Source organism: Fusarium solani, assembly GCF_023522795.1.
Source record: "Fusarium solani strain SB1 chromosome Unknown bctg00000002, whole genome shotgun sequence".
NCBI lineage: Eukaryota > Fungi > Ascomycota > Sordariomycetes > Hypocreales > Nectriaceae > Fusarium > Fusarium solani.
Genome location: NW_027072155.1, coordinates 970,844 through 995,767, shown reverse-complemented (window position 1 = coordinate 995,767; position 24,924 = coordinate 970,844). Strand labels below are relative to the sequence as shown.

Below are 24,924 nucleotides of genomic sequence, written 5' to 3'. Positions count from 1 at the left end.
AGCTGCTGTCATTGGACGTTGCACAACCCCTCACCGTTGTCCAGCATAAAAGCATCAGAAATCCACTCCACGCTATCGTAGAAAACTCCAAGGCCGACGACACAATGGAGGCAGACTATGGCAAATATCTTTCTTCTCTATACGCTGGGACGTCATGGTCCGTTGCTCGGCTCTCTGGCGGTCTTGTCAACACTACTCTCCGCGCGACGCAGACATCTCCAGTCCAGTCGAATGCGCCCACGTCCGTCATCCTCAAGCACGCAAAGCCATATGTTGAGGTCGCAGGCCCAGAATGGACCTTTTCAACCAAGCGTCAGGTAAGTCTCCTCCTTTGTTGATGTAATGCTTTGGTAACACTTGCCTAGGAGGTTGAAGCCATCTTCCTCGATCTCTTCTCAGAGCACGGCGTGCTCTCCTATCTCCGACAGGAACCGTATTGGAACTCCCCTAAATGCCTACACCATCGAGAAGGCAAGGAGTCAGACCTTGGACTCTCGTCCTCCGACCAAGAAGCCTCAGTCCTCATACTGAGTGACCTTGGCAACCTGGTCAACATCTTTGACTTCCTCCGCCAGCAATCCCACCGACCCTGGGACGAAGTACACCCCAAGATCGAAAAGCTAAGCTATGAGCTCGGGAGAATCTTTGCAGCGATACACAGCCCCGAGAGAGTTATCCGAGTCCAGACCTCGAATCCCCAGGCAGCCGCCAAACTCACCCACTCGCTTACACGAGGCATTGTGCGCACCGCCGCTATCGAGCCCCTCCGAACTCGTCTCGCTAGCACTCCCAACGCCGACAAGCTATTCGCCCGTGTTGAAGAAGGTTTCCGCACGCAGGAGGGAGCGCATCCTTGGTCCCTCGCCATGGGTGACTTCACCCAAGGTTCCATCCTAATGCGCGATCCCAGCGAGGTAGAAGAAGACTGGACCCCCACGCTGGTGGACTGGGAGTTTGGCCAGCTCAACGGCCGTGGCGTGGACGGAGATCTGGCGCAGTTCCTTGCCCATCTCCACTGCGAGCAGCTCTCGCACCCCCGGACTTCGGCCCTTCATCGTGCCGTCTCGGCCCTTTCCTTACGCTTCTGCGCGGGGTACGCCTCGCGTGCAGGGTTGCGGTTGAGAAGGCGGGTAGACGATGAGACGCTGCGGCTGATGAGGTGGGCGTTTATCACGCATGGCCGGGAGATGGTGAACCAAGCATGTGAATCCTACAAGGGCAACGAGAGATTTGACGAGATTTTCAAGGTCGGAGTGTGGTACCTCGAGAGGGCTGGGGATAATGTGGAGGAGTTTCTGGAGGAAGACAACTGGAAGGAATTGGAGAAGGAGGATAGGATGATGCTTCAGTCACTGTTTGAGGTACTTTGAGGTGGGAGATCTAGAGGCACAAGCGATGCCAGGCCCTGAGGGCATCTCATTTCATTACTACTGTCCACCAGCCGATGGCATGCAACACCATATCCAACCAGGCATTGCCTGTGATCTCTCCCTCTCGACATATCCTACAATAAAAACAGGGTCCCTATTGACCCCAAAACGCCTTCAAATTTCCAAGCCCATAGCCCAATGGCCAGATATCATGTCGTCTAAAAACAGGCACGCCAATAAACTCCATCATAACTGTCTAAATCCTTCCCCCTTTCCCGCCTTTTATGTTATACCTATATGTGTATCTATCATGTCGCGTCAATGTTGGCTTTAGCAGACGCCCGAGAGGATTGACGCCGAGTCCGAAACGGGCTGTCTGTGCCAGTCAAGGAGCCCGTCAGGGCGGACCAGGAAGGCCGACGCTTCCTCGACAAGCTCCCATTCGCCGGTGGCAGGGTTCTTCTGAGCCGATCGGAAGATGATGTTGGTTCCCAGATCCTCAAACACAATCTCTCGTCTCCTGAGTCGCAGCCACTGGTCGTGTTCGTTGCCTTCCATTGAGTTCATCATCTCGACCTCACGGTTTTTGATCGCAATCGCTCGGAAGACTCGGCTGTCGCGCAAGGCGTTGCGGATGGGATATTGGCCCAGAATGCGGATCGCTTCGTCTCGAACGGAATCATCCCGACATCCGAACGACGAGACAAAGAGTGGCCAGGTCCAGCCCGAGTCCATTGCGAAACCGCAGCTGGGACGGCATGAGATCAATATCTCGGCCAAGGTGTTGATCTCTTGGTAATACGGTGTAAGCTCGTGAGCCTTTTCAATGCCGGTATACCGCGGCATGGCGGTGTAAATGTAGAGGATCAGGAACTCGACACGCAAGTTGATGGCCACCAAGTATGGCTGCATGTCGTTCTGCCGGTTGTTGGAAGCAGACTGAAGCAGGGGATCAAATGACTGTGACCACCTCTGCAGCCAATACCGTGATTCCTCAACAAACTTGGAGATCCTAGGATTTTTCGTCACGCTCGATAGCTTCGTCTCGAGTTCTCCCATATCCTTGACCTTGGTGAGGCCAAGCTGCGCCGTCACCACGGTAAGCATGGGGACGTGTCCAACCATTTGCCTCTGGAGCAGACTCCAATAGTCACGAGCTTCCTCAAAACTGCCGAATGCCGGAGGCATGTCCTCGATATTTGTGATGCTTGTAATTCGAGGCTTGAAGTACGGAGAATACTTGGTAAAGGGGGCGATCCCTGGTGGCCTTTGTGGAGGGCCCTGAGGCGCCCGTGGAGGTGTCTGTTGATCTGAAGCACTCCATGGGCTTCCTTGACTTTGGGGACTGGGAAGGCCTGTCGGTACTTGTTGGCTTGGAGAACTCGTCCATGGCGAACCTGGTTGACTGGGTGGGCTGGAGGCAGACATGGGTCCACCAGGGCTGGAACTTCGACTTGCGAGAGGATCACTGGAGGCGGGCGCAGTTGGTTTAGGGGGAAGAAGAACTTCCTATATGACCCCATGAACGAACGTGACTGCAATTCCAGAGGCTTGTAGCAGTCCAGAATCTCCCGAACCAGCGCAGGGGGCGCGGGAGCAATGCTAACCAGGTCGGGTGCCTTTTCGGAGCAAGCAGCAAGCTCATTGAGCATACTGAAGCCATGCGTGACATGCTTGAGGGCGGCTGGCATGTTTCCCCTTTGCGTCTCGAAGCAGATAAAGAGGAGTGACGATAGCATGGCTGTTCGGAGGCCTTCCTTCGATGGTCGGGCCTTAGACTGGAGGCGGAGAGCCTCGCAGTAGTAGATTATGGCATTGAGGTAGTGTTTGTTATCGCTCATGAGGTCGTCATTAGGTGATGAGGCCTCAAACTCGACATTGGAGGCCTTGCGCAGGGCACCAACAGCCATGGCCGCATATCTCAACGTGGGCTCTTGTAGTGTAAGTTGGGGCATTGTAATCGTCCATAGTCGCGAATTCCCGAGGCCGCCACTCAAGAAGTTGATGGTGAGGTTGGACCACTCGTCAAAGTAGGCGCGTTGATCGCTATTGGCGAAGCAGACGGTGTTGACAGCGGGTTCCTCGAGGATCGGCGGTGTCCTTGGTCTAACGACGGCGGTGGAGCCCGTGGTAACCTTGATATCTGACGTTGCAATGCTCGTGGAGGAGGAGCTGAACGAAGTCCTGGAGCCCAGGGAACTGCTGGAGCTAACCGTGGAGCTAGAGTTGACGGTGGAAGTGGAGCGGTAGGTTGCGGCGGTTGTCGGGCGTGATGATTGTTCGGAGGGAGCGGATGTGGTGGTAGGAGAGGTTGAAGATGATGAAGCGGGAGGGTTCTCGGTGTAACCGTCACAATAGCCACGCCATTTCATGCAATTGAGGCACGAGGGCTTGGTCTCGTCACACTTGACGTGCCGCTTCCTGTGACGCAAATGTTAGCGCTGTCTAACGATCCGGGAGATGTCACTGGAGATGCCACTGGAGCCGGCACTTGGCGATAATGCAGGGGCTTGATTATACATACTTGCCTACAAACTGTCAGTGACGCGTTCAACATGGAGAATAGCTGCACAGATACTCACAGGTGCTGCATCCCGTGCGCGCCCTGGTCGAGCTGCGCCGGGTATGCCGGGTACGGGTTTCAAGGGCGAAACGATGAGTGCCGCCTCTCGCCGCGGCAGCATGCGCAGACCTTCCTGTTGCGGTTGACGTCCTGTATACGAAAAACGCGCTGGTCAGAGTTTGACTTCTTGCGCGACAAGGGTTTTGTTTGGGGGAGCTCACCCGACAGAGGTTGCGGCACGAACGGTGTTGATGGGAAGCGAGAACTGGATCTCCATGATTGTGGTAGTTTAGAGGATCCAGCTTTACAGCCAGCAAAGAAGCAATTGATTCTTATATCGCCAGCCAGCTCGAGTCAAGTCGAGTTGGAGCCTCAGCCCAACTCAGCTGAAGGATTCAATGCAATGCAAGGAGCTGAATGAAGCTGTCCAAGGCAGAAGGCCAAGGACCCCAGCCGACTGGAACCAACGGGGACGGCTCGGCACTCGGAATCGGGTACGTAACTCTCACCCACAACGGGCAGGCTGTCAGGCACACCTTCAATGGACCACAGACGTTTGTGTGGAGGCGGGATCTCGCAGCGTCAGCGGCGCCTGGCCAGGGAGAAGCGATGTGAGGAAGAGTGCATCTGCCGTGAAACCTCGATAGTTGTCGATAATAAATATTTGGGAGGACAAACGAAGAAAGAAAAAAACGGGTTTGCCGAAAGAGTCAATGTCTTCTGCCGTGGCCAAGTAATAAGCCAAGACTGTCTCTCTCACTCGGTATCCAAAATGGGGATTGGGCAGACAAAATCCGGTAGTGGTAGCGGTAGCGGTGATGGTGGGCGCAGGTCGCTTGTCACAGGGCGTTAATGGCGGGAGGTTTAAACGGGAAGGGGCAAGAAGGTGTGGTGCGGTACCAGTTAGAGCAAGGGGAGCGAAAAGTCAAACCCGGGAGAGGCGGCGCTCAAAGAGTTGATGTAGACGAGACGGGGACGGAGACGGATGGATGGCTTGGAAATAATTGAATGAATGGACAGGACAGGCGAGCGATATGTATGGACGAACCAGGTGGGTTTAGCTTGGCTTGGAATGGAGTGAAAGGCGTGAAAGGCGAGTGGGTTGAGGCCAGGGACCTGGTCACGGGATCGAAGAGATTGATTGGAGAGAGGCCCTCTAGCCGTTTGGTCTGGCCCTCCCTTGCCTCTGGCAGCGAGTGTTTGTTGTTTAGAGATGGAGGGATGGATGAGATGGAGGGAGGGCATCCATGGGAAATGCAATGCAAGTGACCAGGGGAAGCGAACGATGGGGGTCCCCTCGGCCTTCGGGTCCTGGGTCCTTGGACTTGGGTCCGCTCCGTCCAAGGTCCATTAGAAGTGGGTTAGGAGGGAACAAGGTGAGTCAAGGTGAAGGGCATCTGTAGATTATCCAGACGTAACAGAACAGCTACTCAACCAGTCACTTGTTTCTCCATGGCATGGCATCATGGAATCTTCCGTGCCATGTGCGTCACAGAACAAGATGAAGATGTGCGCCGGCGCGTGGCTGTGGATCCGCCCGTAAAGTGTACTTGATACCTCACACAAAAAAGCCTGTGACAGCTTGTACCCCAAATGAGAACATCAGGCAGGGGTCTGGGGCTGAAAGGGCGCCAGCCGAGTGGAGGCCGCCGGATCCGAAGTCGAGATGAAGAAAAAATAAGGTACAACACCATTTTCAAGGTTAACTGAAGTAAAGTCGAGGTAAAGCAGATCAGAGTCGGTCACGTAGCGAAAAGGATCAAGGGTGTAGAGCGCGGAATCATGACGGAACGCTCTCGACTCTCACACGGTCCCCCAGGCATCCCGTCCACTGGTACAGGGTGCACCCAAGGTCTGCGATGGATCCTGCCGTGAAAATGGAGACCTTCTCTTGCGAGTTCCAGATCATGATGGGGGGACATTTGGGTAATGGAAAAAAGTACCTGTCTACCACTAGCCCCGTCATTTTAGACGTACGTTGAAGCTTCACGAGATCCGTCCCATAATTCCCTCCAAAGCCGATCAATGCCCCTACCTCTGCCACCAAGAGACCATCATCAGTCGATATCCCTCCCCAAAAGCGGCCAGGCACATTGACACACACTAGGACCGCCGGGGTTCATCCCACGCAGTCAAAGCGTAGAGTAAAGCCACATTTGGAACGACTGGACGACTTGACACAGCCAAGAGGCGAATCACTCCCCGAGTACCGGACCAGTCCCGCCGTTCCCGCCTCGACCTTGACACCCTTGGCCGGAAAATCGAAAGAGTCCTCCGCCTTTGCCTCCAGTTTCTCGTATCGGGGCGTGGCATTGTAGGCCCTGGCAGGTACTGATTGATAATGGTTGATTATCTCTGGCTCCGCATTCGCCCAATCCCGTCCCGGCCAGGCAGACTATTTGCGGCGGTTGCTCCGAGATCCAACACTAGTAGCTGAAAGAAGCTCAGAGCGCATGTCGATGAGGTTGTTGCTTAATGAAGTCGGCCAACAGCATGGGGGTTTGGCGCCCTACAAGCACAATCAACCCATGACTGCCAGATGTTCCGCGACAGCCCGCTAACAATTCCTAACATTAGGTAATCCAACATTCTGCCTTCTTTCTGAGGGTCGTATTCTCGGCTCTCACCCCGAGAGTATCACCAATATCAATCAGGGTCGGCCGCACCTTGATTATCTCCGCCAAATCGCGGTTAACACCCAGGCCGATCGTCGTTTTTGGCTGTCATCCAAGGACCCATCACCGAACCACCACCAATCGAACCCTCGCGGTACCCCCGCGGTGGAGAATGGGCCCTGGATTGATCATTGCCAGGGGCCACGGGACCGCGCCGAAACAAGGCTGTTGCTGATTCTAGCTTCTGACTACTCCGTCGGCTTCAAGATGGAGACATCGGCTTTTGAAGGGTTTCGGCTTTGGTGGTGATGATGGAAACATCCGGCTTCATGTGCAGGGCATGGCCAGATACATGCTTTGTCCAGTCTCGCGGGCTGGCCTTGCCCTCGACATTATACTACCATCCTCACCGATCCGGCAGCTCACTATTGACGCCTTGATATTGCCTCACTGACAGTCTTGTCTTCATTTCACCTCATGCAACCTCGCCTGCGTGTTGGCCGCATCAACAACACCACCACCGGTACTGCACCATGCCTCGAAGCACCATCCCGCGCACCAAGGGCCCCCATCGCCAATAACGACGACGCCCTGCGGGAGTGTCCCAGGATCGCAGTGTACATCCCGCTCTCGATGCACCCATTGCAAGCCAACGGCTCCAACAGTGGTGTCAGATCACCAGCTCTCAGCAACCCCTCCGCAAGGACAGGCCCATGAACAGGGCTGAAGGGGCCCCAGTTCGGGGAACTTTACTCCCACCCTCGCGCCACATGGCCCATGGGGCCAAGCCTGCCTGATGATCGTCGCATCTCGTCGGCTGTTGTTCCTTTCGGCCAGTGCATGATAGTTCCAAGGCAAGGAACAGGCAAAGACAACCTTTTTGGACGCCATGCGCTGGCGCGAAGCTCGGCGTGAGACCGTTAAACGCCAAGACTGGGACCCTCCTCGCCGCGATCGGCTCTTCCCAAGGCGACCTTGGCTCTCCTGGAGCCGAACTCGGTTGCGAGATGTGCTCACTTGCAAGATGTGGTGTCGTCTGTCGTCTCTGGGCGTGCTTGGACGCTGTCAAACTCTGCATGGCGTTTAATTTTCCGGGAACCGGCGGGCACTCGACAACCCACAGGACCCTGACCCTGTGTAACCAGCAAGACGTGAACGACGAGTCCCAGGCACTGACAAACTGGATTCTTGGGACCTCTCTTTGGTTCATGTGGCTCTCTCCAAGTGGGAATTGCCTGCCGCCGGGGCCTTGGTATTGGGACAGTCCAAGCGGACAGCCGGCCAGACTCGGCCTCCGAGCTCACATCCCGAAAAGGCAAAGAGGCACACGATCAACTTCGGCCAGCTTCTTCGGTCCCGTTCCATGCGCGGGTTGTCATGCTTCGCGGGCCTGTCCCGTCTGGAGTCGTTGAAGTTGGCATGTTGGCGCCTACGCTAAGCCGTTGGCTTCATGCAGGTTACCAAGTTGCAGTGCCGTGGTGTGCCCTACGAGGAGAGCTGAAACGACAAAAGGCGCCAATGGATGTCTCAGATGGATGATTTGGGGTGTGAGTCCATCTACTAGGCGCGTTTAGCCAGTGCTTTGCGTATAACGCGGCAGAATTGCTTCTGAGACCAAGTTGTTAGTTGATCTGCCATAAGAGGCGTTCGCCCAGAGCATCGGGCTGCAGCCTCCGTTCACGATGACCTGGCACTTGGTCTAACAGCTCGTGTGGTCATATTGACACAGACATCTCTCTGCTCTCTGCTTCAGTGTCCCCCATGATCTGAGTATATCCCATGCTGACTGCAAGAAACCCCACTGCTTGACAACTAGATCAGGACTTTGGTGATTTTGTCATTCGACATTTACAAATTATGCCACTCCTGGCTAATAGTACAGGTTCAATCATTCATTACATGCTCCGCAAGCATGGCTCTAACGACGCTCACTGGCAACCTCCTCGGCACTAGCAGCCACTCTCTCCTCAGCGCCAGGGTAGTTGGCTGCAGCTTCACCACCCTTGCCCCGATAATCAGTTTCATATTCCCGATCAGCTCCCTTGTCGTGGATGGGATCTGTCAAGCTCGCACCAACACCTTCGAGACCAGCACCGACCTTCTTTCTCTTGCCACCATGCTCCTCCTGGCTTGTCATTCCGGAGCCGGGGTGACCGAGGCCAGTGTGGACATCTGCAGAAGTGGCGCCTTGAAGAGTGTCGGAAGCAGAGACACCACCCTCCATGCCTGGGGCCTGCGTGGGATATTCACTTGAGGGTTGAGGCTCGAAGGAGTGCTCAGGAGGGGCAGTGCCAGGGGGGTACTGTTCAGCGCGGAACTCGGGCTTGGCGTCGTTGCCTACGAGGACTCCAGGAGCATGCTGACATGTGTAAGTAAGAGAATGATTGGGATGTTGGGGGAAACGTACGCCCTTGGTGGTGAGAGGCTTGGAGGGGGCAACCTTGCTGCGGAACTCGCCCTGGGCGGGAGTTGCGGAGTCGGGGTTGACAGACATGGCGGAGGTTTGTGATGAAGTTGTATGGTGATATAAAGGTCTGTTTGATGAGAGGCTTCAAAGTATTCGCAGTGATAGAATAAGGATAATGGTGAGAATGAAGAGCTCTATTCACGCTGAAATAGACGATATAAATCGTTGTGATACCCAGACCCATATGTATGATGTCAACATCAACGAACGTCGACATGACATCACAATGGACTCACCCATTCAGACCCGACCGTCATCACCATCTCACCGAAACGTCTTGGAGGGAATACGTATCAAGTTCAGAATTCTCCAGAATAATTCTGCCCTGGCAGAAGTGCCAAATGTCAGGTCGATCGGTGAAGATATCGCAGAAATGTGGAGCAGAGAGGGAGGTGAGCTCCGAGAGATTGATCGTTGGCTGGGGATGTGGAGGAGGATGGCATCTTGAACGTCATGATACAGACTAGGTAGCGATTTTGACAGTGCAAATGGGGAAAAATCTGCCTGGGTTTCAGAGTCTTAACGTCTTCTACTACACTTATATCTGATCTGTCACTGCAAGTACAAGGACTCTTCAATGTCTTCATAAATGGACATTGAAAGCTATTTACGGTGCAAGATCAATGACCCTTCTGTATTTGCCTCACGTTGGGGGTCGCAGAGCATTGTTGGATGACAGTTTGAAGGCCCTCAGGGGGATCTCGTGCAGTCAGCGGACAAGTGTCGACGCGAAGAAACGAACTGATGCTTCGGGTGGAGGGCTTTGCTTTGCCAGCACAGGATAGGTATACCTTGAGGCTTACTTTAACGTTACGCTCATCTTGAAGCGAAGAACGAGCGCCTGCGATGTCGGGAGGAAAGACATGCAAGAGGTGGGGAGAGTGAATGTGGACGGGGGAAGTGTGGGAGAGTTAAGGCAAGGTGGGAGTCGTGAGCCCACTGCTCTCACTTAGACCTAGAGGTACTATTTCAGCCACTCTGTTATGGTGAGATACATATGCAACCGAGCCATTCCCGTCGTGTTCGGTTCCGTTGATAAACTCCTCGTCGGAGTAAGATGGTCCGGTGATATTGAAGGTGTCTGGCCTCAAAAGCATCTACCAGCTGATAGCGCACCAACAAGCAAGCGACCATTCGGACACTAATCCCCTTTTGCAGAGATTTTGACAGCTCATGCCTGTTGAGCGAGTTTTCTTCAACGTCCAACCACAGAGCTTGGAAGTCAGGAGTTTTTAACCACGGACCGGTTTCAGGCAATGCACCACATACGAGCCCAAACTGGAGAGATCTCGGAAAGTTTTTTAGCGTGACATGATAATAGAAAAGAGTTCTGTTAGGTAAGCGGTATGTCGGAGAGGGAAAGCCCGCTTAGGTAGTCTTGTTGGGTTGTTTGATGGGCGTCTTGGTTCAAACACTAGAATCGGTTCAGGGGATTGCATCTCTGAGTCAATTACAGCGAGGACAAGGCTCACGATATGGCCTACAACGCTACGAGACTTCATCTATCAGCTACAATTGCATTTGTCTGGTAAAAAGTAAGTGAAGTATTGACAAGGCGCATCGCAAGGGCCGCGTAGGAGAGTGGTTTCCCTCATGCAAATATCCCCTTTTCTCTCTCTGCCGATATTTCACGTATATAATGACCAGGTCCCAGGACATGACTGCTTCTACGAACGTGGTTTTATGTAGAAGTATCTCGCTCAGCAAGAGATTCTTGCTGTGGATCATGCATACCTCCCTGATCGTCTCAGTGGTGCTAAACCTTAGCTATACTTATCCCAAGCAGCAGCGATAGTAGACGAGCTGCTACTTTTTATATTCATGCACACACTTGTATGTTTTCTGTTATAGATTGATGTGTCGCCTGCCGTAGGCAATCGTGTTGCAGCTTAATAGTCCCATCGCCGAGCTTGGTCGTTTGGCCCAACAACATGGAACTCCTCGCCAATTCTTCATCTCTTCACTTGCATGCCCTCTTGATAGTAAAATCCCCGTCGCTATATATCTTTCCCAGCCTCCAGCTAACCTAATTAATTACCAAGTCGTATTCTTGGTGATGCTGTACTGGGGTCGAGACCTGGGTTGTCCGGGATCGAGGTCAAGAGTCGGTCAAGTCAGAGTTGCTCTGAACTTAAATAGTTTCTTGATACTTAGGGCTACTCGGCTTGGCAACCCAGAAGCAGGGAGGCAAGTAAGTATTGCGGCCTGGGCAAATGGGCGCAGCTGCGTTCTTCGTGCAAGGGCTCGGTGCAGCCTGAGACAGTCGCTCTATTTAGTTATCACTGACCGCTTCTTATCACTTCATATTGAATTGGTTCTTATCCAACCTTTTGTCAATTGCGTCAACAGAAACCCAGTTGCCTGTACCCGATCCGAACCAACAGCCTCGTTTCCCTGTGCGGAGAGACAACCGCACCAGGACCAACAGCGCCGCCTCTCAGACACACGGCAACTTCGGTTACGGCCCTCGAACGAATCGCTTACAATTGCCGTTTGTTCACTTTACGCCATGTGATTTGCTCTTCCGCAGAGCCTGGTTTCGTCGAGTATCCAGTCATGGAGTCCCGGGCGCGCCACACCAGTGTTGGAAGTTTGCTTTTCTGTTGGGCCAAGACAGACCAAAACGTGATTGAGAACCGCTGCGGTACGCGCACCCATCTGACAGGCATTACTGGGGGGTTAATCACCGCCTGTTGGTTTTCTCATTAACCCCACGGGGCTCTGTCCATGTCCCGCTCTGCGTTTCGCATCCTCCGGGTGCAGCGCGACCATGTTCAAGAACAAGCCTCGACCGGTGCCGACACACGATACGGATCCGTCTACGGATGAAGAGGACAATGTACCGTTCATCAGCGAAGAAGATGACCCGTTGATACCCTCTGCTTCGGACGTTCGTCGGACGTTTCGCGACGGAAAGGCCATGTGGGATGCTCTCTTCCAGCAAGCGAAGGGGATGCCCAGGGGTCTATGGCCAACGGGCATGTTGGATCCCTACATTGCCTTGATGGACGTTCCCAGTCTTCCGGGGCATCTTCCTACCGATCGGATCCTTTACGGAAGACCGCGGTGGCGTCTCTCTCCCGACATTGCGAGTCCAAGGTCTACGGACCAAGACGATGATGGTCCAACGCTGAGATATGGTCGTCGGCTGGCATTTTTCCTTCAGGCCGAAGACCCAATTCGCAGCAGTATCAGTCAGGAGGCTGCCTCGTACTCCATGGGCCTGGATTCAACCACGACCGACAGCCTTGCCGTCCTGACAATGTGTTGGTCGTACATCTTGTCAGTTCGAGTCCTCGAGATGCAGGATCGGCAAGTGTGCTATTCTTCCCACCACTTGTCGCCGCAGCAGCACGAGAGGCCCATGATCCATCTCGACGGCGCATCGTCTGCACTCGTCAGATGGCTCTGCGCCATTCTCAGTCCTGAATTTGGCTGGGGTGCAAAAGATGAGGGAAAGCTTCCCATGTTTGCCGCCTTTTTCAACCAAGATGCTCAAATCGTCATTGGAGGAGCTCCCATCTCGACCACAGACGTACACTCTGCGCCAAGTTCTTCCGAAGCGATGGAGCTACTCATTGAGCTCTGCCGCCTGTTTCATCTCGGAACTGAGCGCAGCGAGACATCCGAATGGGAAGCCATATCGCCGTATCGAGCAGGTTTCCTGGCCGCGCTCGTCCTGCCGTTCTACACCTTCATGGATCTTCAGCCACAGCTTCCAACGCCGCGTCTCCCCAAGTCACAGCGCGGGGTATTCAAAAATACACATGAGCAAGAGATCCGGCAGTATCACGGTGACCTCCGATATTTCATGGCCCTTGGCAGTCATCCTCCGTCGGTTGGGTCGGTCCTCTGGAGCATCTTCTGGCAGCCAGACGTTGAGTGCAACCTGGTGGGGCCATGGCTGTCTTCGATACTTGAAGTATTGAAGCCAGCCATCAAGCAGAAGCATGTGGAGGTGATTTTGAAGCTTTTTATCGCGCGTCGGCCTCGAGTGGCTATCTGGTGGGTGGCCATCATCCTGCTGGGCGATTTGACCGTCCTGGACTGCGTACAAAGATATACCCAGAAGTTGGAGGAGAAAGGGGGGACAGGGTCCATGGCGGCACCTGATCCAATAGTATCCGCATGGACAGGCGCGAAGCAGTCTTTCCTGGATGATGAAAAGGATGCAACATACGGGGAGAAGACAGACCTGGTTTCGAGGGCGGACGTGCTTCGGTGTCGGTTCGATCTAAAGCTCCAAGACTATGCCTCAGTCCTCCTGGCCTGGAGGCCATTCGGGTATATACAGAAAGGCCAGGTTGAAGTCGAGCTCTGGCCGCAATTGGAGACCAAATATGTCCGGCAGTATCACTCGTTCGTGTGGTATCCCGAGAGGGACTCGCCCTCAACACCGGAGCATGGATTCAGGCACGATACCGGTAGGGATGTGAAGAACGTCCCCGACAACTTGGACCGGCCTTCCACTGGCATCGTGTCGAAAGGAAGTTATCAGCCTCCCCTTAACATCCGGCCGTCAAGAATATCGACACGTAGGATGCTGAACTTCTTTGTTGAAGACGCAGTAGGGAGACGTGACTGGGCGAATGCAGTCCTACCAGTGGACCAAGATCAGCTTCGGTGGTTATTCCACTGGGAAAACCCCGATCCGATGCGAGATAGTTCCAGCAGCAATGGGTCCAAGGATGGTGGTAGCGTTAGATCAACGTCATGGTTCGTGGGGGAGTGGATAAACGGGAGATTCAAGTGATGACCAATAGAGTTCTATAAATAAGGACAAGGGGAAACATGACTTGGGATATGTAGATATATGGATACACGGAGTATATTTACAAATATTAAAAGTGGTACATGATATCTTGGCTTTTGTATTTTGTTCTTGGCTGTGCTTTGACCGTTATTGACGAACACCATCAAGGGAGGTTCGTCACACCAACTTCAGCCAAGACCTCTAAACTTTCTGTAACAAATGAAATGTGAACTATTCAACCGAATGATTGATTGAACCAGTAACTGTATTGTCAGATCAGACAGCTCATAAATCTCTAATATTATTATGCAAAGCCAGCAATGAGGTGATTCCAGACTTGGCGCATCATATCACCGTTCAAAGACAAAGCTTACCCTGCAACATCAACGGCAGCCAATCAAAGACACAACAAATTGTCGCTCAGGGCTGACTGTTTCAGACCAGATCATCATGAGCCGTGTGAGACAGAGTGAATCATCGTTGCCAACACTTTTCGCCGGGGAGAGAAATAACCGGGTTGTCTCCTTGCGCAAGCCACATGCTGATGGCTGGGGGGAGCCGAAAGCAAAGCCCGCCACTGTCAATTATTTTGTAGTCACAAGGCTCTGCCACCGAGTTCAGCCGGTGTTCACGATAATAAAGTCGGCTGACGGGCTTTTCTATTTCATCAGTCGCTGAGCCAACACGTTGCATTGAATGGTGATTGGATAGCGAAAGCAAAACAGGATATGTGGACAAGTGTAACGATACAGTAGCAAACCCACTGTCTGTCCACCATCATGGACCAACAAAACCTGTCTGTCACAGAATGATCGACGACAGCAAAGAGCCTGTCGCACCAGAGTAAAAAAAAAAACTGGGAATAAGACTGGGTCGTAGGATGCACAAGGGGGGCATCCTTTAATCATTCCGGCAAGAAAGCAAACAAAGGGCCGTTGGAATTCTGCCGTAATTTGGTGGACGACGCCGTTCAACGCCCAGTTTATAACATGGAAATTATCGTGAAGGGACGTGATATTTGATGGCGTTTTTGGGGAGACATGGGCTGTGCCGCTGTTTACGACGTGGGGCATGTACCTCTACGGTGAACACGTGCTGTGGATGCTACCTGAGGTAAAAGGACACGAGGAAATGAAATGAGAGGCTCGAGGGAAAGATGTCATTGTTCTGGTATCTGTAAATTCTGTTGAATGCATCTTCAGCCTCGTCATTATCGACTTCATTCTTGGTGATGGCCTCGTCGCTCAAGTGTCGTCAACTTGACACATGTTGTACATCACATACGTCGCGCACGCACCAAGTCAGGCTGCCGTTCATCCTTGAATCTGGGGCCATCATCGTCAATCGACCCTCATAATCACCCCTGCTGATGTTTTCCGGCTGATCAAAAACAGACCCCAGGCTGTTGACACCTCCCTCTTTGAGTCCCTTGTCACAGTCGCAGTTTGCGGCGCCGCCAAAATAAGGGGTTCAAGCCCAAATCTGAAATACGACATTTTAGAGCGCAAAGGCAAGACACGAGCTGTTGTCTAGAACCCACAAAGTCTGGACTTTGTTTCTGAATATAGATATTTTTGCTTGCTCAGCTTTTGCTCCCGGCAGTTCTCTTCCGTTCTCGTGTCAGCAAGACAGACTGACAGAAAGGACGCGCACGCATCTGCCCCGGATTTCTCGATTCTCACCCACCACTAGAGACCACAAGTTTACGAACCTCGTGTCTATTGAGGCTGTGCCGTACCCGGGCGTTTCCTCAATTGACCAGGTTCCCACACGACACGGCACACGCTCATTAGACAATTAATTCATGAGTGAAAGGGACTGGAACCCTTCCCGAACGGCTGATGACCTTGAATCGTTTCCATTTTCAATCCAGACCCAAGTGCGTCACGGGTCCCCCGCTCCCTGGATCTATCGGCTGGGCTAGGCCTGATTGACGGTTGCCAGGCCACTTCGGCCAGGGCGGAGAAGCCACTAAACTGGTTCTCACCGTCCGGAGGTTTCATTTAGCCCCAAGTCCACCGTGTGAGGTGTGTTTTCGGTCCGCATCCGGTGTGGCTCCCTGTGCGTAATGTGCATGGACTAGACGAGGGGGACCCGCCAGCGCCAGGTTCAGGTCCATCCGTCAGTGGAGGTCGGGTCGCATACTGCGGCGTCGCTCATGCATGGGCCGTTGCTCTCCAACAACCTCATCAACAACCTTTCCTCCCGCATACACACCTTTTCGACTGACTGCGTCTTCTTTTCGTGCGCCTCTCGTTCGTTCCCTGCAGCGCAGTCAGATTCCGTGTCCGCTTTCGCACCCGCGTCTCTCACTCGTTTCAACCCGCAAATCGAAGTCAAGTCATTTGCCGAGACATACAACTCGCCGAGCCGGTCTCTCTCTGGCGGCTGGGGTCATCCATCCATCTGCTTGCTTGGCACTGCCTCCCCCTCGCTCATCGTCATCCTATCCCACCGTCCTCGGCTGTCGAGCATACACCCACCATGCAGCATTACCGCAACGATCACTATGAGAGTGAACCTCTCGACTCTCAAAACTACTACGAATCCTCTCCGCGACATCCCAACCAACCTCAGAACCACTACTCACCACCATCTCCCACGCCCTACTACGACGCTCCCTCTCCCGTGAGGGCAAACCACCCGAGCTCTCACCCCGACTCTGCATTCAATCGCATGCAGCCTGTTCAAGACAACTATAGTCAAGGCCGCTCGGCCTCGCCATACTCTGGCGGCTCTGCTGGCTACGACAGTCCTCGACGACCATCGCCTTCACATCACGACCAAGGCTACTATAACCAAGGGAGTGGCGCTGCTGCTGCTGCCGGCGGCGCCGGATACATGGGGTATGCCCACCCAAACGCTAACACAACTCCCGGCGCAGACAACTTTGGCCAGTCTGCGTCTGGTGGCATGGCGGGAATTGCCTGGGACGTCGCTGACCGTAACCCTCGCAACAGTGGCATGGACGCGATGGAGCGCACCGGACTGCCCCCGCCCCCTCCCGATCTCAACAGAACCCCTACGATTCGAATGGCGGATACGGTTACGATTCTTCCTACGACAACGGCGCACATGGACCGTCACAGTCAAGCTTGGCTGGCCTCGCGCCTGGAGGGCCGCCAGGTTCCGGCTCAACACCTCACTTCAACGGAAGTGATCCCTACGTCAACAACCCGTACCCCCCAGGTGGATACTATGCCAACAGTTCGCGTGGCAGTGCCAATCTGGGCGTCGTGAATCCCCACGAGATTGTCGACGACGGAGATGACGGGCTTACATACGGCAAGAGCCAAAGGAATTCAATGCTGAGCCTCTCCCACTCGGACCGTGGGAAGAAGATCCCTGCGGCAAGTGCTGCGGCGGTTGGGGGTGGTGCGGCCGCTGCGGGCCTAATGGGGAATAGAGGTGAGTTGCTTGCCGCGACAATCATGACTTGTCATTAACATTGTGCAGGCGGAGGTGGCGGCGGCGGAGGTTACGAGATGAATGCAGGCCACGAGAAGCCTTCCGACTGGCTGGAAAACGAAAACAAAAGAGGCAAGAAGTGGAAGTGGATCATCATCGTGGGTGTCTTCCTTGTCATCGTGGGCGCCATCGTGGGAGGTGTTGTTGGTGGTGTGGTCAACAATGGAAATCATGAGAGTAAAAGCGGCAGCAGCAGCGGCGGCGGCAAGGGACAGTCGGCCGAGGAGGATGAGAAGAAGAACGGTGACCTTGGCAAGAGCAGCGCCGAGATCCAGAAGCTCCTCAACAACCCTGACCTACACCGAGTGTTCCCCGGTATCGACTATACGCCTCTCAACTCGCAGTACCCCGACTGCATGCACAACCCGCCGTCTCAGAACAACATTACCCGCGATGTGGCCGTGCTGGGCCAGCTGACCAACAAGATTCGCCTGTACGGAACCGACTGCAACCAGACACAGATGCTCTTGCACGCGATCGACCGTTTGGAACTGACCGACACAAAGGTCTGGCTGGGAGTGTGGCTGGACAAGAACGAGACCACCAACGACCGACAACTGGATCAGATGTGGGATATTCTGGACGAGTACGGAGATGACCCATTCGAGGGCATTATTATTGCCAACGAGATTCTGTTCCGTGAGGAGATGACGATTACCAGCTTGGCCAAGATCCTGGACGATACCCGAACCAAACTCAAGAAGAAGAGCATCAACCTCCCCGTTGCTACCTCGGACTTGGGCGATGACTGGACAGACGAGCTGGCCCAGGATAGTGACTATATCATGGCCAATATCCACCCCTTCTTTGCTGGCGTCACTGCGGAAGAGGCTGCTGCGTGGACATACAACTTCTGGGAGGTCCGAGACGGCCCATACTGGAAATCAGACAAGCAGAAGAACATCATTTCAGAAACAGGCTGGCCCAGTGCCGGTGGAAAGACGTGCGGTCAAGCAACGACCTGTACCGAGGGTTCCGTCGCTGGCATCGATGAGCTAAACACCTTTATGGACAACTGGGTCTGCCAGGCCCTCAAGAATGGGACAAACTACTTTTGGTTCGAGGCGTTCGACGAGCCCTGGAAGGTCAAGTTCAACGAGAAGGGTAAAGAGTGGGAGGACAAGTGGGGTCTCATGACTGTCAACCGCGAGCTCAAGGACGGCGTCAAGATTCCGGACTGTGGTGGCAAGACGATCAAAGACTACAAGGATTTTGCCTAGACGACTACAACTACGATCACCAACTCGACATTTTCTTTGCTTCTTTTTTCAGCGAAACGATACACACAAGGTACTGGGTCGAATCTTTTTTCTCAGGAGATGAAAGAGGGGATTATCTGTTGGATGTTGTGTTACAACCAACAGATCTTCCCCATGGTTTGGTGTTTTAATCTCTGTTTTCTGTGTTGTTGCAACTGGAGTTCCGGGCCCCGAAGGACAAACGGGTAAAAACTGTTCTTATGTATGTTGTAATTCTGTGTCTGTCTGTTTCAAAAAGAGAGAGATGGGCTCCTGGTATGAATGGGATCTTTGTGGGAAAGGGGGTGGATTTGAGCCATGATTCGCTGGGCTATATAGTTGGTGCATAACAGCAGCAAATGGACGTACATTTCACGGCATTCTTCTTCTTCTCCCCCCCCCCTTTTTATCGGTCTTCAAGTGTATAGGGTTGAGACACATCTGACAGTCAAGTCTTTTTTCTTGTATATAGTTTGCCCATTCCCATGTATTTAGAGCTAGCTACTTTTCATCTGCAGCCTTCTATGTCGGGTATATTGATCGTCATCATCATCATTATCGCCATTCATGATTCCCAGTCCACCATTTTTGCAAATAACTCCCCCCCCCCCACCCCCCCATCCTTGAACTCCAAGGGCCTAATAGCCCTGACAGTAAACCCTGATAGTTAGCCTCCATTCAGAGCTCCCTTAGCCTCCCATTAGAAGAATGTTGGCCTCTCATTAGATGTTCTGTCGGCCCAGGTCCTCCTGGCCGTGAGTCTGGCTCCGGGGCGTTACGGGGCGCCTCTCCCGGGGTCGGGAGCCGAAGCCGAGGCCGAAGCCGGGACCCTCGACGCCTTCATCGGGGTACAGGGGGCCGGAATAGGTGCCGTGCGGGAACAGGCCGGGAGCCCGGTAGCGGGCCTCGCTCTCGTAGGTGTAGTTGGGCCGGAAGTGGATGTCGCCTTCGGTCATCTGGGTAGCAGCGGCACCTCTCTGCTCGTGATCACTGACATGATGGAGGCCATTCTCGCCCATCAGAACCGATCGGGGGTGGGAAGCAAGGTCAGTCTGTCTAAGATGGACATCCATCTCGTTGAACGAGAGTCTGCCGTGTCCCTGGCCGCCACGAAGCTCGGCGAGCTCGTTCTCGACGGCGGTGAGACGGGCAGCTAGACCCCGCAGGGTGGAAACGATAGCCTGTTGCTCTTCATGCTGACGGGCTACCTCCTGACGAAGGGCGACGATCTCGTTGCGGAGGGTCAGAGGGTTGGGGTCAATGTTGGCGGCGTAGGGCTGGCTGTTACCGAAAGGCAGGGCGATGCGAGAGCCCATGGGCTGAGGGTCGGCCATGGTGCCCTGGGGGGTGGCGGATCGAACAGTCCTAGCAACCTGCACAGGGGAATCCGGCAGCTGTCCCGTGACGCGGGCCTCGTGGATGATGCGAGAGTGGGCTTCTCGCTTGAGGTGACGCTCGACCATCTCTGGGATGCTCGTGTTGCAGAGGACCTTGCCTCCGTCACGGCTACAAATGTATTAGTTAACGATCAGCTAGAGGTTAGAGGAGGATAGACATACCGTCTGTTCATGAGAGCGTGGCAGGCATCCTCCAGGATAGCTCTGCGGGTGGTGTAGTCGGCGTACTTGTACTCGTTCTTGCGAGCGGTGCGATCGCAGACCTGCCAGAGGGCCTGGTACTCTGCCTCACGGGACTTGGGACCAGGGCGCTTGGAGTCGTCCGAGGAGGGAGAGTCGGCCATTGTGAGGAGCGTTGACAAAGGTTGGTGAGGTTGATTGAATGAGGTATTGAGCGCTTTGTGAAAGTTGTTTGAAGAAATTTGTTGGTGTTTGCGTTGGGGTTGTTTATGGAAGAGAAGGAAGGAAGGAGCTTTGAGGGTGGGGGTAGCTTGAAGGGAACGGGAGCCGTCACTGAACAGTAAAACGCGAAACAAATCTGTTTTCTGATGGGAAAACGTCCAAAAATGCTGTCGACTACCTGATATGGGGAGAATCAATCGGTAAGCGACAACTGATGTCGTAGTTGAAGGTGGTTGAGTTGTTTGGTCTTGAGGGTGGTGAGGATGAAGGAGGAAGAGTTCTCGAGAGGGTCCAGATGATTGAGGTTTAATGTAAAGAAGGGGATCTTAGAGGAGGCTCTGAGTAATTTTATGAAGAGGAAGTTAGGGCAGTCTGATGATCCTGAGCAAAGAAAGAGGAAAGGCTTTGGGGATTTTAGAGTAAAGAAGGCTTCGAGGATGGTGAATCAGAGTGAAGGGGAGACTGTTAGACAAGTCTCTGAGGATTGCGAGAGAAGATGAAGGAGGAAAAGTTTGAGAAGTATTTGACGATCGTCAGCGAAGAGGAAGAAGTATTAGAAAAGACGCTGAGGACCTCTCTAAAGGCGATGGAGAAAGGGCTAGAGGAGTCTCCGATGATTGCGAGTTGAGATGAATGAGGGAGAATTAGAAGAACCTGAGGGTTATGGTGAAGATGGCTAAGGAAGAAGAGTGAGAAGAGCCCGAGGATCATGATTTAGGTAAGAAGTCGGAGGAGAATCCTGAGCCTCAGCCCTAAGCATCTACAGCCCGTGATTCACACTCAGTCGAGATACCAGCAGCCCTGGGCCATGGGAGGAAGACAGGTGGAACATACTTGTGAGAAGACTGGTTATGAAGTAGTTGTAGATTCATCTTTGCTAGATACCTCTACCTCTCCCTTTTCCTCCTTCTCCTTTTCTCCCTCTCCCTCCTTCTCTTTCTCCCCCTCAGGCCCCTTTTCAGGCACCGTCTCAGGCTCCCCAGCTGAGTTCCAGTAGATACTCGTGCTCGAAAAAGCCGAATCAAAAGACTCTTGCGGAAATTCACTCTTGCTATAAGACTTGTGCATCTTTTCCATCCTCTCAAGACCCTCCGTCGCAAACAAACTACAAATCCATCAGCATCAGAGCAACAAAAGGGGGCAGAACAAACAACTCACTCGTCCCAAACTTCCCAGCCTGTCCCGACAAAGATGACAGGCAGGTGCTTTTCCAGTGCCATGGCGTAGATGGGCTTGTAAAGGTGGACTCCGAAGAAGAAGGTGTCTTGGTCTATCATTTCGCAGCCGGCTGGTGTCTCGACGACTGTGTGACCTAGGTTTTTAAGAAAGGCTTTGTCTGAGGTATTGAAGACGGGGTCTTGAAAGAAGCAGTCTATCTTTCGGTCCGTTATCCTTTCTATAAAGATGCATGAGTCCAAGTGTCTGTTTCCTGTGTTGAGGGTGACAAACCTAGTTCTTCCACCATGACCAGGAACGCAGTGAGTTGCACAAACGCCGACCTCTTGGCTTCCCAAGAGCCATCAGCAGGGTCAAAAGTCCCGACTCCGAGGTTCACTGCTCGGGACACAGTCTTGAGGTGGGACGCCTTTTCCGAGACCAGCTCGCGGAGGCGTGAGCAGGGCGGTTCAGCCTCCCAGCGGTCACGGATGCGGCGGTAGTCAGCTTCGAGATCTGAGGGGGAGCGGAGGTTGTCGGTGCGGGGTGTTATGGGGAGGGAGTTGATGTGCGTGTGAGAAGGGGCTTTCTTTGGACGGGATTTTCGAGATTTGCGGGTGACGTGTGTCCATTCTTGGGTGTCAGGTTTGTCTTGAGAAGGCATGGTGAAGTGCGAGATGGCTGGTGTTTGAGCGAGAGTCTAGATATCTAGCAATAATCCACCGAGAAGAGAAATAATGATTAAAACAACCACAAGGCAAACGGTCTAGGGTAGTCTAATCTGCTGCGCTTGACAGTGTGAGGCGGTTCAAGATGCTGAGATTTCCCGACCCCACCATCAAGGTGAAGCTCGGTGAGTGGCTCGGTGAGGGACGCTCTGCCGTTTCGTCGATCTCTTTTGGTGGCGTCTTTTTCCAAACACTCGGGACAAAGTCAATGCCGATTGGTTTTTGCTATTTTCCAAGCTACAGAATCTTCCAATTGTGCTTTACAAAGTTAATCATCTCACACCATTTCCGGTCTTTGTCCTTGTTACAATATTGCGCGTCTTGCGTACAATGGGCGCTGAATATCCCGCCGCGGCACCGATATTCTACGACTGTGCCTCTTGTCGTCGGTGTGACTGTGCTACCGGCGCCTATGATCGAACGAGTGTCCCGGTATCACAGGAGAGTCACCTGTTGCGCAGGGTACAGAGTAGAAACTCTTTGCTGACGGGATCCTCGGACAGATAGCCTTCACATGGATCTTGGCGGCTGCGCGGATCCAGTGGGGATGTTGCGTTTCAACGGCAAAAGGGCAGTACCGGCTCGACTCATCCGATCCCATGGCAAAGTCAGTCGATGGTGGAAGGGGGAGCGGCAGTTAAATGTCCTCTTGTGAACCTATCTTGGGCCTCGAAAAAGGTCTCCGTCTGCCAACCAACCTCCTCCCCCGCCGGCTTCGTGTCCCCCTGGTTTATCGCCCCTCCGTCCCGTCAACACTCCGATGTGCTACCCCTGCTCCAATCCCGTCTAGCTGGTGATCATTGGACGCTTTGTCCCCAACTCCCCCCATCCCTGGCATAGTGCCGGCGCTTAAATCTTCTCCAACCAGCGTCCGAGGACCAGCAAAGACGCCGCCGCAACGTGCGCCAGTCACCTCGACGTCGTCTCCCATTGGCGACACGCAGCAGGGTGCGGCAGGGGTCACACCCTCCGGCATGCATCGCGGCCCTTGTTCAACGGCCTCTGACTGGGCCGCTCCGCGCCGCCATGGGAATCACACTGGGGTCTTGCTCTTTTTTCCCTCTCTCGGATTCACAGAGAGGGACAAGTGCTTGCATGCAAGGCCAGAGGTCGGGCGGCTGGATTATGGCCCCCAGCGCCTTAAGACTTGCCCACGCCCATGCGGCCGCCCAGCATCGACTCCTCCTTTCACTCCGGATCTTCTACTCTAGCGCTCGTCCATATTCCGTACCGTACATTTTTCCTTTTCCCTGCGAAGCTGTCAGCCTGCTTGAGATGTCCAAGAACTGAAGAGGCTGAGCCTTGAATTCTTGGGACCAAGCATCACCGACTTGTCTGTTGAGCAAGAGACCAACCACTCTTAATAGAGCTCGGATCGGACCATTGCCTCTACAAGCTTGCAATTCTCGACAAACCTCTCGTCGACCATCAGAACACAGCAAATATGCGTTCTTCAGCTCTCATCACCCTCGTCCTCGCGGCCGTCGTCTCGGCACATAGTGTCATCACCTACCCAGGATGGAGAGGAAACAACCTGATCACCAACGCAACCTTTCCCTACGGCATGCAATGGACGTATCCTTGTACGTGACTTGTCTCCTCGAGCTTCTCACCCGAATAACCCCCATTGACTCGCGCGCAGGTGGCGGACACAACGTAACACAGAACCGCACGTACTGGCCCACGAGAGGAGGAGCCATCGCCTTCCAGCCTGGATGGTTCCGAGGCCATGAGACTGCCTTTGCCTACATCAACATGGGATTCGGCGATGAGGGCCCAGACGGTGGCCCTGCCAACATGACCCTCCCCATGGTTCCCCAGTTCCAGATTCTTGGTCCCACCAACAACCCCTACCCAGGAACCATCTGCTTCCCTCAGGTACCTCTGCCCAAGAACACGACGGTAAAGGCTGGCGACAAGGCGACCATCCAGGTTGTCATGCTCGCCATTCACGGCGCTGCCCTGTACTCGGTATGTAAAGTCAAACTGACTCGAGAAGCTTCAAGCTAACAATGTCCTAGTGCGTCGACATCATCTTTGCCGAACCCGGAGACAAGAGACTCGCCGAGGTCAACCAGACCAACTGCTTCAACTCGACCGACATTGGCTTCGCAGAGGTCTTTACCATCACCACCAAGGCATCCGGCAGCGACGAATACGTCAAAGATTCGAGCGCAAACGCCCCCCACCAAGTGAGCTGGGCCACCCTACTACCTCTTGTAGGAGCCGCTCTATGGGCTCTCTCCCTCGCATGAGCTGTATGACGTGCGAGTTTGAAGAGTAAAAAAATATGCATATTTGGGCATTATTCACGCATGGCGTTTTTTTACGGAATGGGGGAATTATATATCCCTGAGGAGTTCTTTTTACCTGTCTGATAATACACCCCCAAGTCTGGGTTAGATGATATCGCAAGTTTCTGTTACGGTGTTGGAGGAGCTATTTTATTCTTTCTTTACTTCATTCCTTTTTGGACTATAGTCCTGATGGGTGGTTCATCTCGAGGAAATGGATGAGATGAGGTGTCTTGATGTAAGAGACATGAATCTACGATTATGAAGTTCAACGTTGAGAATCCTGTGAATGACAAGGGATGTGATATTAGTAAAATTTCGAGTGATGGCTTGGGTTCTGACGTGAGAGAAGATCCTACGTAGTTCACGGATGGAGCACAAACTTCAGGATGGATCCATGTATTCTCTGAATGCTTCTACTTCTATGTATCCGTACACGTCCAAACTCCGTATATCCGTCTGCAATCTCGAGTG

General features: G+C 53.5%; 8 protein-coding genes across 8 annotated transcripts; 4 read left to right on the top strand and 4 right to left on the bottom strand.

The window, feature by feature from the left end:
* Positions 1-104: 104 nt before the first annotated feature.
* MRS44_004286 (uncharacterized protein) lies at positions 105-1,370 on the top strand (the record flags this gene model as incomplete). The annotated part of the gene is made up of 2 exons (XM_046267869.2): positions 105-317; positions 366-1,370. 2 exons carry the CDS (start codon positions 105-107, stop codon positions 1,368-1,370), a joined length of 1,218 nt encoding a protein of 405 aa, XP_046125750.1.
* Positions 1,371-1,700: 330 nt separating this feature from the next.
* On the bottom strand, positions 1,701-4,210 carry MRS44_004285 (uncharacterized protein; the record flags this gene model as incomplete). Its single annotated transcript, XM_065622144.1, has 3 exons — positions 1,701-2,651; positions 2,708-3,791; positions 4,155-4,210. The coding sequence occupies 3 exons, from the start codon at positions 4,208-4,210 to the stop codon at positions 1,701-1,703; spliced, it is 2,091 nt and encodes a 696-aa protein (XP_065478216.1).
* Positions 4,211-8,466: 4,256 nt separating this feature from the next.
* Positions 8,467-9,042, bottom strand: MRS44_004284 (uncharacterized protein; the record flags this gene model as incomplete). Its single annotated transcript, XM_046280347.2, has 2 exons — positions 8,467-8,907; positions 8,956-9,042. The coding sequence occupies 2 exons, from the start codon at positions 9,040-9,042 to the stop codon at positions 8,467-8,469; spliced, it is 528 nt and encodes a 175-aa protein (XP_046125748.1).
* A 2,743-nt stretch (positions 9,043-11,785) lies between these two features.
* On the top strand, positions 11,786-13,768 carry MRS44_004283 (uncharacterized protein; the record flags this gene model as incomplete). The annotated part of the gene is made up of 1 exon (XM_046277711.2): positions 11,786-13,768. One exon carries the CDS (start codon positions 11,786-11,788, stop codon positions 13,766-13,768), a length of 1,983 nt encoding a protein of 660 aa, XP_046125747.1.
* A 2,484-nt stretch (positions 13,769-16,252) lies between these two features.
* Positions 16,253-18,456, top strand: MRS44_004282 (uncharacterized protein; the record flags this gene model as incomplete). The annotated part of the gene is made up of 3 exons (XM_065622143.1): positions 16,253-16,813; positions 16,858-17,176; positions 17,225-18,456. The coding sequence occupies 3 exons, from the start codon at positions 16,253-16,255 to the stop codon at positions 18,454-18,456; spliced, it is 2,112 nt and encodes a 703-aa protein (XP_065478215.1).
* Positions 18,457-19,196: 740 nt separating this feature from the next.
* MRS44_004281 (uncharacterized protein) lies at positions 19,197-20,215 on the bottom strand (the record flags this gene model as incomplete). Its single annotated transcript, XM_046282751.1, has 2 exons — positions 19,197-19,980; positions 20,034-20,215. The coding sequence occupies 2 exons, from the start codon at positions 20,213-20,215 to the stop codon at positions 19,197-19,199; spliced, it is 966 nt and encodes a 321-aa protein (XP_046125745.1).
* An 810-nt stretch (positions 20,216-21,025) lies between these two features.
* MRS44_004280 (uncharacterized protein) lies at positions 21,026-22,092 on the bottom strand (the record flags this gene model as incomplete). Its single annotated transcript, XM_046267867.2, has 4 exons — positions 21,026-21,118; positions 21,165-21,378; positions 21,432-21,669; positions 21,723-22,092. The coding sequence occupies 4 exons, from the start codon at positions 22,090-22,092 to the stop codon at positions 21,026-21,028; spliced, it is 915 nt and encodes a 304-aa protein (XP_046125744.2).
* Positions 22,093-23,600: 1,508 nt separating this feature from the next.
* Positions 23,601-24,411, top strand: MRS44_004279 (uncharacterized protein; the record flags this gene model as incomplete). Its single annotated transcript, XM_046274254.1, has 3 exons — positions 23,601-23,739; positions 23,799-24,127; positions 24,178-24,411. The coding sequence occupies 3 exons, from the start codon at positions 23,601-23,603 to the stop codon at positions 24,409-24,411; spliced, it is 702 nt and encodes a 233-aa protein (XP_046125743.1).
* Positions 24,412-24,924: the final 513 nt, after the last annotated feature.